Source organism: Patiria miniata, unplaced genomic scaffold, assembly GCF_015706575.1.
Source record: "Patiria miniata isolate m_02_andy unplaced genomic scaffold, ASM1570657v1 HiC_scaffold_13, whole genome shotgun sequence".
NCBI classification, from domain to species: domain Eukaryota; kingdom Metazoa; phylum Echinodermata; class Asteroidea; order Valvatida; family Asterinidae; genus Patiria; species Patiria miniata.
The window spans coordinates 10,023,864-10,040,747 of NW_024037051.1; the positions used below are offsets into that span (position 1 = coordinate 10,023,864).

Consider the following 16,884-nt stretch of genomic DNA (forward strand, 5'->3'; position numbering starts at 1 on the left):
AGCCGTGCGGATTAGTGGCCCCTAACCAAAGTCCCCATTGTCCAGGCATTCAAAGAGTTGTGTACTAAAGGTTATAATACTGACAGGCCCAGTCTCTAACAATGCCCACACGGGGGCAAGAACACCTATAATGAGCGGGCCCTAATTGCCTATTCAGTCTGCCGAAACGTCCCGGTAATGCTATTCTGCCGGAGTGGCTTCTAGCACAAGGCTGACAAATTAGGGTGCCTAAGAGCGGTGCTAGGTTGGGGACGCGCCAGTGGGCACAATCCGCTACTCTTGCCGATCTTCAAAAATAAGAAAAGTCAGCATCGAGCAGCTATGATTAATAAGAAAGTACATGAGACGAAACACAGAAGTACAAAACTCAAACTTCAATTTCCATCTTTTTCGTTTTAACTTCCTTTATATTTCCCCTCACGTCACTTAAAGTGCCAATTTTACCATAAAAGGACAACAATAAAATGCTAATCTTCTGCCTTATTTGATACAAAAATTAGGATACACTTTTTATAATATGAGTCAGTTCATGCATGTCACACAATCCCTCAATTTATACCCTCCCCCCAAGCACGGCCGTGGAAAATTCAACTGCAGCCCGAGTGAACAATCAATGAACCGCGACAAAAAAAGTGTCATCGGTGTTTCGATTTCCAATACTCATCGTTATACTCCTCATAGGCCTACTCACTGTACTGGGCCAGCACCAACTAACTCGTGGCTCCGTAAAAGGCAGAAAATTAACAAGCAATACCAGAAGAACGCATTTGCGTCCATACAGTCTACATTTAAACAGTTATATGGTACATACCAGGCACACTGTGCTTAAGCTGAATTTTGTACCATATTAATGTGAAATACTCACTGATAGTGTTACATCACGGGTTTTCATGTACATGTTCTGAAGTTAATATCTTAGATACAGTTCAGACGTGAAAAGTATAGCAAAGTCATTCGGTAAAATAACTTGGACAGTGCAGTAGTTGAAATATATTTCGCATAAAATATCTACATACAACCTTCCCAGTGAATAAGTTAAATGACAAATCACATATATTCACGGTCAGATACAAAGATTTTCTTCAAGTTAACTGTTCACATAATGGTAGCATAAGAACTTGTTCCGGATTTACAAAATAATGCAGAATACATTTCATTAAAAAGGAAAATTATATTCAAGAACATGCTTTGAAAATTGTACAATCGTCCTGTTCAGGTCTCCCGCAGCTGTGAGAACAAATACATGCACAACAAGGCACAGATTATTCATTTATAACATCGGCCATATTGGGGTCAGAGTTCAATATTTACTCAGTAAATAAGTAATTTATCATTACTACAATGCCGCTGGTATTTTTGTTCTTTGCCGCCGTCATGGCAGTATGTCACCATGTGACGTCACAGACTCATAATTCACGAGCAGCGGGAATGCTTAAGTTTCCGGCAACGAATGATAAATTGCTTACATAATAAAAGGACGAGGTTGAAATTCCATAAGTGTCCAACGCATGCGCTGAATCAAGTAAATAAGCAAAAATGGCGGCTTGTCTCTAAAAGTGGAGGTTAGATTACGAAAATGTGAACATCAAAATGTGAAAGTCTGTAGTTTGGTAGAATCAAATAAGTCAATCAGTAAAATGTAATTTCTGACGTTTCAGTGGGAAGACTGCATAGACTTGTTTTTATCTCAGTTATCTTAATGGCTGTCGCAGAAGGCGTCACAACATGAGAATGTCACTTATCAGTCAAATATTTTGGCGCCTCAAGGCAGTACCAACCAAGCAATGCCACTCAAGTTGTTAAAATGTCGCCAGAAGAAATCGGCACATGGTCCAGAAATGTCTATGCACAACGTGGTGATAATTTCAAAATGGAAAGTCTAAGTAATACAGTGTATCACCTAGTTACCACCCTTTGCTCTGGAGGCTAACCGTTAACCCACTTTCATAACCGTTTATAGAAATTTGACAAAACAAAATAACGCTAACCAGCTTGCTTTCCAGTGTTAGAAAAGATACTATCATCCATATAGTTTCAGTACATTCAATATACAACTTATATTACAAAAATAAAAACATGTGGTTTATGTTCAGCAGAGTTAAAACATGCAAGCTTTTTTGAGTAAGACATTAAAGACATGAGAACAGTTTTCAACCACTACATCATGATCCTTATCAGAAACATTCAGGCTGTGATCATTCATGTACAAGAAAATCACTGAGTGGGGTTATTGGGCCACGTCTATAAAAAGCACCTTTGCAGCCGGAGACCCCGAACAAAGCTTAATACACTCTTTACTCACTGGCCCCATTAGTGGGGTATGGCACCGTTTACCCAGCATTTGTCCCGCTAAGAACACGGTACACATTCGAACAAAAGGGGGAAAGTTTTTTAGAAACCCGTATCTTTCATTAGCGTGCATTGAACGCCGGCAGTGAGCGTGTTGACGTGGGTGATGTAACCGGTGTTTGCTCTACTGCTGCCCCGCTCGCTTGAGTGGGGACAACAGGAGTCAACTATGGCGCTGATAAAACAATTAGACATAAAAAATAACACATGACTTCCTTAAAGCATAATATAATGTACCACCATGACCACGATGATAACACAGTATGCAAAACACTGCTGGTATACCATATCACAATGAAATTATGAATAAGCTAGTAAAAGTATAAAAAAATTCAATTTCTGTACACATTTTAAATGTTTGTTTAAAAAAACAGTGTTTTTCAGTTGCCAGTTCTTTGAAGGGGAGCTATACACATCAGGCAATAAACATTGTTAAACAAGTTCTTGAAAGCACTAATATGGTCCATTGATCCTTGGCATTTTGATCAAACATGTGCTAATGGAACTGCCTTTGGATTTGTTGGCTTACCAATTCTGTCAAGTTCTTTCTTACCGAATAACCGATAGTAAAATCGTTTCCACGATTCCAGTGTCTTGCCCGACCAGATCCAAACTCCTGATGTGATCCCAACGACAAGGCACATAAAGTACTTGAGCATAAAAACCGAATAGTCCGGCTGGGAAACGTCTGCATTGCCGCAGGAGCATGTTTTTGTCCTTTCCCATTCGCCACGGGCGTGCTGCTCGTAGAAATAACAGCCGATGACTATGGTGGCTGGCACGGTGTAGAGAACTGTGAAGACCCCGATTCTGATCATGAGTTTTTCGAGTTTGTCCGTCTTGCTCCCTCCAGCTTTGATGACATGTCTGATGCGAAACAGGGAGACGAATCCAGCCATCAGAAATGTTGCTCCCAAGATCAGGTACACGAAGAGTGGGGCAAGCACAAATCCTCTGAGTTTCTCTACGTTCTGGTTTCCGACGAAGCAGATTCCGGCCACTGGGTCACCGTCCACTGAGCTGAGGGCCAGCACGGCGATGGACTTGATGCTGGGGACGAGCCAGGCTGCTAGGTGGAAATACTGGGAGTAACTGGCTATTGCCTCACTGCCCCATTTCATACCTGCTGCCAGGAACCATGTCAGGGAGAGGATGACCCACCAGATGGAACTGGCCATCCCGAAGAAGTAGATGAGGAGAAAAACGATGGTGCAGACGGCAGGGCCTGTCGACTCGTACCTGATGTACTCTCCGTTGCATGCCACTGCCTCGTGGCCTGCGATGAGCCGGATGATGTAGCCTAAGGAGACGAACAGATAGCATCCACTCAGGAAGATGATAGGTCTCTCCGGATACTTGAACCTCTCCATGTCAATGAGGAACGTCAGGGCGGTCGTCAGTGTCGACACGAAGCACAGAATCGACCATAATCCAATCCAGAAGGTCGCAAATGTTTTCTCATCGGACGAGAAGAAGGCACCATTGCAAGGGGTAGCGCAGCTAGGGACCTCACCGGTGCTGACACGGTTGTAGTACGGGTGTTGCTGTGGCACCGGCAGGAAGGGTTCCTTGCAGGAGCAGGGGCATTTACCGTTCGTTGGCCGAGGTTGGCGGGGCTTGGTGATGGTAGGTATGGTGGGTTTTGGTGTGGGCTTCTCCGTGGTGTTGAATCCCATGCAGAGTTGATCGGGGTTGCCAAACTCCGGTAAGTCCTCACAACGCATTCTCTCCGGCCAGGCGAATCCGTACTGCCTCATCAGCGGGGCGCAGCCGGACTTGGCTCGCTCGCAGACCGACCGACAGGCCGGTAACGGCTTGTTGTAGTTGGTGACACAGATCGGCGTGTACATGCTGCACAGGAAGAACTTCAAGTCCGCCGAGCACTGGATCTCCACCAGAGGCCAGAACTGATGCACTTCCAGCCCAGCTTCATCCTGTGTATCGTGGTTGAACTGGTTGGGCATGTACGTCATGTTGTAGCCAATATCACGGCACATGGGGATAGTTATTGGTTCACATTTGACGTCCCTGATTGCCAAACACGGAGTCAGAGACATCCAAAGTAGGATGAAAACACACAGGATACAGGGAGCGCTGGAGCAAGCCATGTCTCCCCTAGTCCCAACCGGCACGATATGAAATGCAGAACACCGAGATTTTTTTTTTACTCACAAGTCCGTGTCTTTGTGTATGCACAGCGTTGATCGGTGTACAAACAGAGCCGTTGGTCAAACACAAGCCACCGTGCGACAGCTACCACATGTACACGCTAGTACCGCAGCCAGCGCGCGAGTCACACGGAGCAAAGACTAACAGTCAACGTCGGAGTCCAAAGCTTGATCCCGGCAATATATCACACTGGCAGCACTCACTCACTCGCTGTTGAAATAGCACTCACATTTTATGCACGACTAAGTTCTCTCAAAACTGTGTCCCATTAGGTGCGATTTTTCTTCCACAGAGAAAGTCCAGTGGAGCGGCTGTAATGGACAAGGAGGAAAAACAAATCAGCAGTCAGTAATGAAAACTTGCCACACAAGCGATATTTTCCCCGGGTCTAATCGGTAGTAGTCCCCGTGTATCAGCAATAACACGCCGGTGGAGATGTGTACACACGGATGTCGATTTAGTTAATGACCGGAACAGTGGAGATGCCGCGAGGTTTATGGTTAACCCTGGAGCATTAGGAAGTTGTGTCCCGTCAGAGCAGTCTGGGAGCCCCGTTTATGTCTCAATGTGACGATTCTCACAGCCCGTAGCCAACAACCTGCCAGTGAGGTGTCAACGGACCTAGCTGTCACTCTTCTGTCAGCTCATTATGCCCCTATTCATACGTGACGTCACCCGTCCATCATGTAATCAATCCTCCAATTAGCGGGTATGGATGTGGGCGTGACGTCGTGGTCTCCGCTCACCAACTGGCCCCATTGTAAACCGAGAGAGCGAGGGGTGAAAGGAGGATGGAAAAGAACAGAGAAAGGGGTGGGAAGAAAAGAAAAGCGAAGAAAAGAAGAGAGAAGCAAAGAGAATTTAGTAAGGGAAATATTTGCTTCGAAAATAACACAGGAACTCTTACATTGCTAACTAAAAATGACCTGATTTTCTTTAATATTTGATTTAAACATTCCAGCTATGCCCTAGTTTGTGATAAGAGATACGTATCGGCCATAAATCAACACGATTCTCATCATTTACCACTCAGTATAGATACACAAAGTCGTTGCGCACAAACTGACAACATAAATCGCACCTAACACACACACACACAATGTACAAGTTTGATATTTATTATCTCATGTTCAAAAAGACTTTGTGGATTTTATCAAGGATGATTTTACTTTACTACTTAATAAGAAACAGAAATGCAACCCTCCCTAACATACCCAACTAAACAACCTGAGACTTCACGGGACAGACAAACACACAAAACCAAATAAAACACACACATCTCGGCGGGGAAACGCCATGATCAGTGAACTGCGCGCCGCCAGCCAAGTTCCCACCGGCCATAAGGGAACAATGACGGTTCACAGTTCAACTCCTTGTGCGCTGTGATTGACAGCTCCCGAGGGACCATCAAAAAACAATTTTCATTTCTAAACTTTGAGTTCTCTCACTCTTTTTTTGTTGTTGGCTACATCATGTGACCCTACCGGGTTTACCCTGGAGTCAAACGGAATATTGTCAGTGTTCAAGCGCGCAGGAGAAACGGAGATATCGCTCTGCTTGTTGGTTTTAGGCATTTTGTATGGGGGTTCAGGCGTGATATTTGGAGTCAAAATAAAAACACACCAATGATTGCTGTTGCAATCGTGGGACCCTGCAACGGTTCATGAGGCTGAGATTGACTTGGGAATACAAAATTTGAGGATGATCTTTGCTGTTGGCCAATTTTACACAATTGTGGTCTTTGCAAAACGTTAATTGCATCTTATGCGATTTGAAGGTTTACATTGTCAAGTCAGGAGTAAGTTGGGGCTGCATCACTTGAAATGAATTTTCTTTTTTAAGTTGTTGAGTTTCTACCATCTCTCTGTAGAACCACCAAACTCACAAAAGAGAATTTGACTATACATCTTGGTGATACGATTGAAATAATAAGGTATCGGTTCGTGATTGATTCTTCATACAGCCCTTTTTGATGAGTTTAGATAGAGTTTGATGATATTAGAATTATGAAATCAAGTTAAGCTTTGACTACAGGCGTAGGCATACACGGTATATAATGATGACTTGATCAGGCCACAGTTAACCTGTCAGGCAGGAGCGAGAGGTATTTTCAAGGAATTGTGCCGCACTGTCGAGTGATGACAGCCCGCCTAGCCCGCTGGATTATCGCCAGCGTCAACCCTAATCCAGAATTTATTGTTGCTGCGACCAACCCGGAATAACCCCGCTGTGATCGGTGCTGATCCCCCGGATCTGTCCCCCTGCACAACTAAACATGATCCCCGCTTATTGATGCCCTATTATGAATGGGTGTTTTCTCGGTGAATAGGGAGTACGAAAGAAGTGAAGGGGGGGGGGGGGGCTATAGTTCTGCACCATGAAGCCATCATTAGGGAAGAAGGTCAGCCTAAACTCTCGGTGGTATAGTTGGACAAATTGGGCTGCCTCGTGGGGCTAATTAAGGTCTGTTGGAGATTTCGTTTTGTTGGGTGGGTGAAGGGGGTTGATGACATCGGCTAATTGGCATCACAGGACAGATGACAGGAGGACGGTACAGCAAGATGGCGACGAAGAGACACGAGACATGGGGACTGGTATTGATTGGGAATTGGGAATAACCATAGAGAAGTGTGTCCTTTCTCTATGGAATAACCATAATATCCCAATAATGAGGCAGGGATGGCATGGGGAATGTAGGAAAGGGTTGCAAAAAGTATTTTCATAGAAAAAAGTCCCTTGTGAGGCATTGCATGTAATCATAGACGCACCGTGTACACCAAGTACCATCGTTGGGTTTGGGCCTATCTGCACCTTTGACACCTGACATCTGACAGTTGACAAATGGAGCGATTCTAACAAAAATAAGTTTTGGAGTCCAATCTTGACAACAGCGGAGCCTGACACGTAGCAAATTCATTAATAAAGTGAGGTGTCCACATTCTGATCTCTGAGCAGTTTCACCTTATGGACCCCGGACGGGGAAATTTAAGATGCACGCGACGCGCAAGAAAAACACTTGAAATTTCGGCGGTACTTGAAGTCAACCCTTCATCTTGAAAAAAAATGTCTTCCGTTGCTCAGTGGAAAGTTATGTTGATCCTAATAGGAATGTTGTTAGCTTTCCACGTGAAATGATTGTCTAGGGGTCCTCGAGGTCTCGAAATGTTTCCCACCGTGGAAATATTGTTGGTGTCATAGAGAGAGGTTATCTTTCTTTCTTCAGTGCAAAATAAAACAGTTCAGTGTCGAGTTGAGGCCATTAATAAGACGACTTGATCATTACTGGCCAGGGATCCTCAGTTGCTCGAACTCGTTATTCAGAAGCGATAGATCTCTAATTAGCGCCACAAAAAGAAACCAACGAAACAACTTAAAACTGTGCAAGTTTGGGTACAGGATAGGCTTTTCGCTAAAAATCGTTACAAGTGCTATACCAATCCCTAATTCAACTATGCATCCACCCTCAGTGAAAGTTTCACACGGGTCTCGAATATAGGCCCTATATTTATTTTTCCATCAAAGATTTTGAAAAGTGTGTGACCTTGAAAATGCTACGTTTGACTGTAGTCAATGCTGTAATCGTTGAGCGGAAAGCTGAGTTTATTATTTTTTGTAGACTCAAAATCAAAGAGAGTACATACGTAGGTCGACACTTAAACACTTTTGTTGTGTGCGTGTTTGTTGCAAAGAACGCAAGCCATTTTTCTACAGTTCAAACAAGTGCAATAAACGACAGCAACACAGTCATGCTTGAGTTGACGTATGCCTTTGGAATGTACGCTATGATCTTATAACAACAACATGCCGTTTGAATAAAAGTTTGTTTTCAGTCAATTGAAACTGGTTATTTGTTTTACATTTAATGCAAATTTTGACCACACTGTATTATTGTACGAACTCGGTGTTTTGTGCTACGACTCAGGGAGAAAGTTTTAATAAATTCACGATTTTACCGGTCTTCCAACTCAAACTTCGTCTGGTGAAATCAAAATAACATCCGACAGAGACCTGAAAGTAGGTCTATCTAAACACGAAACGACTGGCGACGAGTCTAGCCACAGCTGTCAATCATTTTGTGCCGCTTCCTTCCTGCCCGCCCGTGCGGCAACGAATTTGTTTTTACAATAAGCTGATAACCGTGTCCCGTGGAGTCATAACAAAAATTTGTAACAATTTCAGGTTTTTCTTTTTCCCTTCAAGGTCAGACTGTGGAAACTATTTTTTTCCTGCGCGTGGGTGTATAACACGTGCCACCTGATGCAACAAGAGATGTTGAAAAATGGAGGAACTGTTTTCCTTCCTCCATATGGTTGAAATAACGATGATCGGAATTTGGGCAGACAGGACTTAGTTTAGTGAATTCGTAACTTAAGATTGAAAGAAACTGTTGTTTCAAATTGACTTCCGTTTACGACGTGCGTTTGTATCTTCTGTTAACTCCTTCGTTTGGTGTAAGCAAAATTTTGAGATTATTAGGCCTATGACTTGAATAATTCAGTCAACTCATTTCATATTCAGGGGAAAAAAATAAGTCGTCTATACATGGCATTATAAGACACACTTCAAGTGCTCGATAAAATATAAATGACACGAAAGCCCTTCAGTTCAAGCCAAAAAAAGATAAACATATACAGTGTATATCAGCATTACTTGAATCAGTCCGACTCCATTCAAATGGGTTCTGTTCCGGAAATATATAGTCAAAATATATGGGGGGGGGGGGACGTTTAAATAACTACCAACATTTACTCGAATATGTTTTACATTTCAATGATTGTTTTTGTCTTCATCATGCATATTCCTTTGGGGTTTTCCCATCACAATGGGCACAGAATATCAGATAAGATGGATATTATGTGAGTCTTTAGCACATTTTGGCACATTTCTTTCACCAAGTTGACTTCAATTTCAATGTTCAGTTTTTTGATATGCCCATAGGTTCGTGGTTCCATGATGGGGAAACAATTAAGCTAAAAACTGTCAGTTATAATGCACACAACAGGACGTCGTCTTGCTGATGGCACATTCTCTAAGCGCCCGGTTAAGAATAACGCCCATTCCAGGCTAATGAGCTTTAATTGTATCACTGTGACAATCGAGGTATTAGTCCTGCATTATTGGCCAGGCGTGGCAGTGTGGCTGTCAATCACCTTGCGGTCTCTGAGTGACAGGTCGTGTACCTGATGTTCTGGATCCAATTTCATGGAACATAATAAGCAGCAATTAGTGGGTAGCACGTTTATGTGATAAACCGTGCTGTGTGATAAACTGTGATATTAAGTTGATGTGCTAAGCCAAACCAGCTGAACTGGGCACCAGTGGCATCACCACGGCCACAAGACAGCATGATATTTTGACTGGTAACCTGTTTTTGCAAAGCAGATATTTTCCATGCTTCGCGAAATGTTGTGCTTTGCAGCCTATATGAAAACTGCCCCTGGCGTTACCGTTCTACTTATGGAGATAACCTTTATCCCTCGATTTCAGCAAAAGAGATTCAAAATGTAACTTACCAAACCTCCATAAGTCGGGCTGTAATTTCCCTTTCCACTGGTGTCCATAACTGGAAGCTGCGCCGGATACCTGGTTAAGAAAATGTGATGAAATATATTATTAGTCTTTGGACTGTAGTTTTGTGTTTGTGTGTTGGGTGTGTTGTTTGTTTGTTTGTTTGTTTGTTTTTTGGCTGCCATATTCTCACTGTTTACGCTCAATGCCACTTCTGGGATCATTTGCCGGGTCATATGAGCAGGAAACCTTGGCAAAAATGTTACTTTTATCCAGAAAAGTGTCCTTTTTTTACCACGAAAAGTAATAGACCGGGAAGAACCCGGATGCTGTCTAATCTGACGTACAGGACTATTTTAGAGTGCACCTCTTGGAATCAGATCCGGAAATTTCAGAGTTTGTTTAGTGCGTGAGAAGATGTCGCTGTAGAATAACTCGAGAAACCTGCTTTTATAAATTGAAAATAAACATTAGCTTGCAAATGTTCCAGCCCATTTTCTGACCGTAATGTACCTTTGAAAGATAGGTTTGGATTGGTTTGAGCGAAGTACAGAACTGACTAACTCGGGACGCTTTGAAACAGTCTATGTAATGTATCGTTATGCATTACCACACAAACTGCATGACTTGTGCGAATTTTGAAATTCGACGATGCACGGAACCGCGACAGAGGCCCGTATGCGACAAAAATTCACATGCCAATCACGCAAGACGTGATGAGTGAGATGAGACATTTGCAGTTCGCGTGCATAAGAAAATAAACTATTCGACCAAATTCACTCATCATCCTACCCCTAATCTATATTCTAATATATATCATGAAAATATTAATTAAATTGGTCAAAATAAACGACCTGAAAACTGTAGCAGTTTGCATGATGTCTCTAATAAAGGAATGCTCTTTACTCTGGTTGAAGTTCAAGTACTGAAACGATCTCGCTCTGTACTGATGAAAAGATCAGGGGTTCGTTCACATCCAAATGAACCGCTTCAAAATGTCATCTGCAAGGATCGGGGAATTAAAGTGATGGCCCAAAAAATCTTTCGATGATGAGTAGGCCTAATGCAGGGATGTGTATACTATTATTATAGAAGAAGCTGGATGGTTATTTATGGTTGTATCTAGTAAGCACTGTATATTCACTGCTTTCCGCAGGGTGGAGCTCGAAGTCAGCATTATAAAGCCACACTTGCAGATATGAGTAGCAGGCAAAATTTGGGAGGGCCACGTGGTTCCCTCACCCCACCCCACCCCGGATTCGCCAATGATCACTTCAAGAAAGGACACACCTCGTGAACACAACAGGAAGTGGCAGACAGGACGCTTCAACTGTGTACTCCTAGATATCTTTCATCTGTTTGCGCTCCATTTTTCTAAAATGTCAGCATTTCCTAGTATTAAGCCAAAAAAAATAAGTCTCCGGTTTTTGGTATGCGCGCGCGTCGCCGTAGCCATGCGCGTCGGCAAAATGAAAAAGTTTTTTTTTTCAATGAAAGATGATGTCTCAAAACCGCCAAACTCAATGGTTTGACTGGAATCCTGCTGCTGCACAATTTTAACGTGCTTTTAGACGGGGATATGATCGAGAATAAGCTTTATGTGGCCTCTCTGGACTCCCATATATTTGCACTAAGTTTAGTCGGGCACCATTTGCAGTCATCAGCCGACATTTGAAGCAAAAAAAAAGGTAAAAAAAAAAAAGCCGCGCCGCCGCACCACTTTTTGGGCAATCTCCATACCAGAAACCGGAGACTTTTTTTTTTGGCCTTAGGGAATCGGTTCGTAAAACAAACAGACTCATTATACGTGATCAAGTTGAAAAGACTTGGGGAAAGGCTAATCCACTTCGCTAGGTTTGTAAATTTTCTTTAAAATTTATCGATAAATGACACTTTTGCTACTTTACCAAAAACCTTTTAAAATTTAAAGATCTTGGTCTAAAATACTTAGAGCAGCTAGCATGTAATATGTTTTAAAAGATGGACCAAAGTTTATAAGCCCCCAAAACGGGCCTTGTTACCACACATAAACCCTAATTGAAGTTCTGTTCAGCATTCGACATTCTTTTGCGTTAAATTAAGGTTGCTGACCGTATTTAAATGAAGCCGTCAGATTCCCTGGAATTTTCAGGACTAACAGCTCCGATCTTTTTTTATTAAATTCCTTCCACGCCGCACGCTGGGCCGCCTGCCAGTTAGTATTAGACCCCACGTCGCGCCTTGCTCTTCATGTTGTCAGCTTACGCGTCCAGTTCCCTTGAGATGTCGTAATTACGAGGGCAAATGAGGCTGGGAAGAATGCACATTGGTTGCAATATTTGGCGATCGACCATTCATTATTTCAAAAGAATCTGAGTGAAAGACATCTTTGTACATTTTACACATGCACGCCAGCTCTGCCTCATAGTACTTCAATGTGTGACCATCCTAGAGCGAAGCAACACCATCAATTATGATTAATACAACACTTAAACAGAATGAAAAAAAGCACACATTGAATTCAGTTTTCTCTCGTCTGGTCACCTGTTCGACTTACAACAGTTTTTCTGGTATTACTATTTTTCCCAAACAAACGTCTCTTATTATTGTGTATGCATTCAAACAACCAAAACTTATTCGCGTTGTTGACACTGTTTAAATTTGTCCGATTTTTCGTCCACGTGGGTCTAATGTTCTGGAATATACCCGTAAAACGAAGAACATTTTCACAATTATATTTAGCGATGGTTGGTACATCAGTGATATGTGACTGAATTGCAAATCGCTCAGCATGACAATCGACGCCATGGTTGGGATTCGGAATCTCAGTCCCACCACATGCCAACGTAAGAAATTGAAAATTGCATCGAGCTGTTTAGTGGATAAAAGAAAACACATTTCACTATTTAAAGCTTGAAATTACGATGAATGAAATGCTTGTTCTTTTTCCTAGGTATATAGTCAGCACGGGCCGAGCTCACGGGCTCTGCAAAGAACACCGCCGTCATTTCCCACTTGAAATGGCGCGACCGCCCAACGAAAAAGTGCGCATCAATCTCCCCTCCCCGGCATCGCCAGAGCACCCTCGGGCCAACGACTGACCCAATTAAAAAGAAATTAATCATGGGTCGAGTGTTTGTGCAAGATAAAGGTTTCTTTTTTAATGTGAAAGGGGCAAACTTCACCTCGATAAACTCTACTCGGCCGTATCTAGAATCTTGAATATAATGCAGCCGACACTGAGGCTAGCATAACAAACACGGGTCTACTATGGAACTACACTCACAGCCCGGCTGAGCAAAAAAATCTAATATTAGTGGCCTTGCTTCTTGGTCGTTTTTTTCTCAACAAAATGTTCTAACTTCCCGCCCAGACCTAATAAAATACATTCCCTAGTCGTCGAAGGTGGCAGGTGGCAAATGAAAACCTCAAGTAGGGACAATTTGGCACCGTCCCGCCCGCTTCCAGTTCGCCAAATCTGCCGGATAAACGCTGTCACTTCCCCATGTCAGCCGCGTTATTATTTTTTTGGGCGAGTACGGCAATTACACACAGTGAACATCCAACGCAACACTGATACTGTTGTCTGGCTTATCGGCATCTTGTCAGCTTTGTAAAATATTAGCCCATGGGCAAATACAAGCAAACTCGGTATCAAACAAGATTAGATCAAATTCTGTTGCTACTGTGGAACGGGGTCCCCCGAAAAGCAAACACAATACTCGGAAATCGCCGTCAGAATTGATCCATCTCGGAGAGATTCAAATGTATTTTTATAGTTAACAAAAAAACATTTCGAAACCCAATTATGAAACTGGGTTTGCGCCAGACTGTTGGCTTAAGAGGAAGTTTGTATTTTATTTCAGCTGCATTAGACTTCTTTTTTTTAGCTTAAGTTCCGCTTCGACTTACCGATTACAAACAAGGTTTAAAATAAAATGAAAATGGACTATAAACAGACCTTGAAGTAAAGCAGAGCCTATATTTAATTCGCATATTATGTGGTTTGCCGGGTTTGGGATCAAGTAGCATTCATGTCCGCGTATGACACTTGCCCTATTCCCACTTCAAAAATCTAAACATATTTAATGCTTTTGGAGCAATGCTAACTGTTGATAGCCCCACGGTACCTTTTTTCACTTAAAAACAAACAAAACAAAATGGCGTACCCCAAAAAAAACTTTATGAAATGCTCAGTAAAATCACTGTACCGTCAGTGGAAACAGAGAGGATGGCTTCCTAATAACCATAAGAGAATGAGCATTGGGTACATTTTTAATCCTTGTCAAATTTCAGTTTATATAGTTTCTCTGAAGCGACAAGGATTTGAGGCGTTTGTCCATATATAGTTTCCCGACACTCTATTATTACTCCACTCAAATCAAACATCAAGGCCTCGTGCTACATATCCATCAATCCCATCAAGCACAGAATTCATTCCAGAATAGCTGAAAGAGCCAAAATATCTACATAATGAAAATAAATTATAACCCGTCATTATCTGCCAAATCAGCTCCAAAAATGCAACGCCTAACCAGTGTACCTCGTTTTCTTCTAAGGTCTATTCATGCTGAAGACCCAGCGGGGTTTCCTAGGAGCTTCCTGGATTTCTGTCACCCGTTCGACGTTTTGTTACATTCGAATCTAGCCCCATACAACCCCTCCCCAGTCATTAGACCCTATTGTTACCCCGTCTGACCACCCCCTGTCCTCCTCTTGTGAGTGCTATAAACCCATCAGTGTCTGAACAACTGCCACACTGCCCCTCCCCGTACTAAACTACCTCTTTATAATGCATTGTCTCTTAGCTTATTAAGATTGCTTCTCCGCCCAAATTAATCACAAGGCTATTCATTCCCTTGTCTCCTATGAACAATTGTATTAAGTTGGATTTCCGTGTCTTTCATTCTTTTCCTGGTTTGAGTTTTTCAAGGAACGTAAGATGTACTTTTAATTACGCGACGACGACCTACTACTGAGAACCGAGCAATTTGGGTCTCTTTCATGTACTTTTAAGTCTATAATTATCTGTGTCAATCAAAGAGGGTATGATCATGATGTGATGGGATGCTAGAGTGTATCTATCTCGACAACAAAGTTGGGTCGATCGACTCTGTGTAAACCACTAGATTGTTTGGGATTTTTTTCTCCAAATAATGATGACTTTAAAAAGGAAGAGTAAGTTCGGCGACACAACTCCCACTCATAAAAACAAACCAAAACAGGAAGAAAACACCGATACAATTATTATTTCCATGCAAAGTGAAATTTTAGTTGCGGGATAGCAGCTCAAAAAAATCATCATGTCTCTCCGTTATTAGTTAGTAACACACATTGGCATTGTCTATTTGCTCCTATATATTTTGACCGATTTCAAGCAAAAGTTGTCAAAAGAAGGTCGCCCTCACACGACTGATTTTTTTTTACCTCAACGTCATAACCCTGCATAAAATTCCCATAGACACCAGTGCTAAATGCCCATACTCCCAAATTCTTTAAAGAATACTCGGAACTCTCACAGGTATTTAAGCTGCACAGAAAAATGACGATCAACATGACTTTTTTCGGTCACCTTTCATTTCTTTCAGTTTTTGTGGGTTGACCATTGACTTTTCGAGAAATTTTCACACAACGACTCCTATTTTTCCCAAAGTGGAAAAGTAGCCATATGATCCCGCCAAGAACACACTAGTGGCAAAATAGCGCCACTTTCGAGCTCAATTGCATCCAAAATGCCCTGATCAGACTTGAAAGCCCCAAGTCCGGGCCAGAGGTTCATTGCCATATCTCTCCAATTCAATTTTATGGCTTTCAGAACTAATGTAGAATATTTTGAGGGTATAACTTTCAGTCATGGGTTTAGGCCTATTTACCGGTATCCCCCCCCAAAAAAATCCCATGATTGACATCCATATTCTTAGCAGTCTTGAAATTTAGAGGATTCGTTGTTAGACTAGTCAAGAGAAACCATTAATCAGAGTGGGTCAGCTAGAAGCTGTGCTCTTTGAAACTAAAATTTCGAATGCATTCAAATAACAAAATTACCTTTATGAATTATTTGTGGTGAAATGCCATTTATGATGTCAAATTCTTTTTAAGATTCTTTTTAAGATTCCCATATCTGGCAATCATTTTTCACTCCGTGCACAAAATGGGACTGGTCTGAAAATTTCTAAGTGTTTTCTCAGTAAAAATTCAAAATTGTCACTGCTAATTTTGACTTTTTAGGGCATATTATCACTTTCTGATGGCTGATAGGTAATTTATGGGAAAAATAAGTGATGGCCAGATATGGGAATCTTTTCTTATAACTTCCCAACCTCACCAGTCTCCTTATAATAGGCCTACATGTCAATCCAAATATTTCTTTAAAATGGCTTAATTTTCGACTTGCTCGCAACTCCGCTGTTCCGAAGTGGTCAAGGCGATATTTAGGCTATATCGTCCTTAATCAATTATTTCTCGGAAATTTCCCGAGTATTTTGAGTATTTCCCAGATTCAAAGAGTTGGAACTAACCAGATTTGTTGTCCTGCTTGGCCATAACTCCCATAAGCAGACTAGGGTCACCTACTATACGCATCATCCCTGATCCAGACCGCCATTTGTGCTGGATGGGTTGCCGTTCCTTTCTTGCTGGGGCAATGAGAGTTGAGTGCCACTAATATTTTTTTCCAGGGAAACTGCCACATCATGTTGCTCATTGTCTTTTTTTCAATCTTTCTTGCACTTTGAAGACACATTTCCCTTGTATTTCGGAGCTGCATGTTGTCCATAATATGCCTACATTACTCTCATGATGGAGGTACATCGCCCTAATCATGCTCTAGGTTTACCAGGCCCACCCTTACTACCGTAACTCAGTTGTCATTTGATGAAT

At 42.2% G+C, this 16,884-nt stretch overlaps 1 protein-coding gene across 2 annotated transcripts; it reads right to left on the minus strand.

Annotated features, from left to right (window-relative positions):
• Positions 1 to 373: 373 nt before the first annotated feature.
• LOC119721237 (frizzled-5-like) lies at positions 374 to 16,848 on the minus strand. Of its 2 annotated transcripts, none has more exons than XM_038191208.1 (3): positions 16,524 to 16,848; positions 10,032 to 10,101; positions 374 to 4,829 (listed from the first exon to the last, which is right to left on the minus strand). In XM_038191208.1, exon 3 carries the CDS (start codon positions 4,455 to 4,457, stop codon positions 2,835 to 2,837), a length of 1,623 nt encoding a protein of 540 aa, XP_038047136.1. In that variant the 5' UTR covers positions 4,458 to 4,829; positions 10,032 to 10,101; positions 16,524 to 16,848; the 3' UTR covers positions 374 to 2,834. The 2 variants fall into 2 exon arrangements, with proteins under 2 accessions (XP_038047136.1, XP_038047135.1); XM_038191207.1 differs by having other exon boundaries at positions 374 to 5,267.
• Between the last annotated feature and the right edge of the window lie 36 nt (positions 16,849 to 16,884).

Excerpts from the sequence above, each read along its gene's own strand:
- LOC119721237 (XM_038191208.1), bottom strand. The coding sequence starts at position 4,457 with ATGGCTTGCTCCAGCGCTCCCTGTATCCTGTGTGTTTTCATCCTACTT.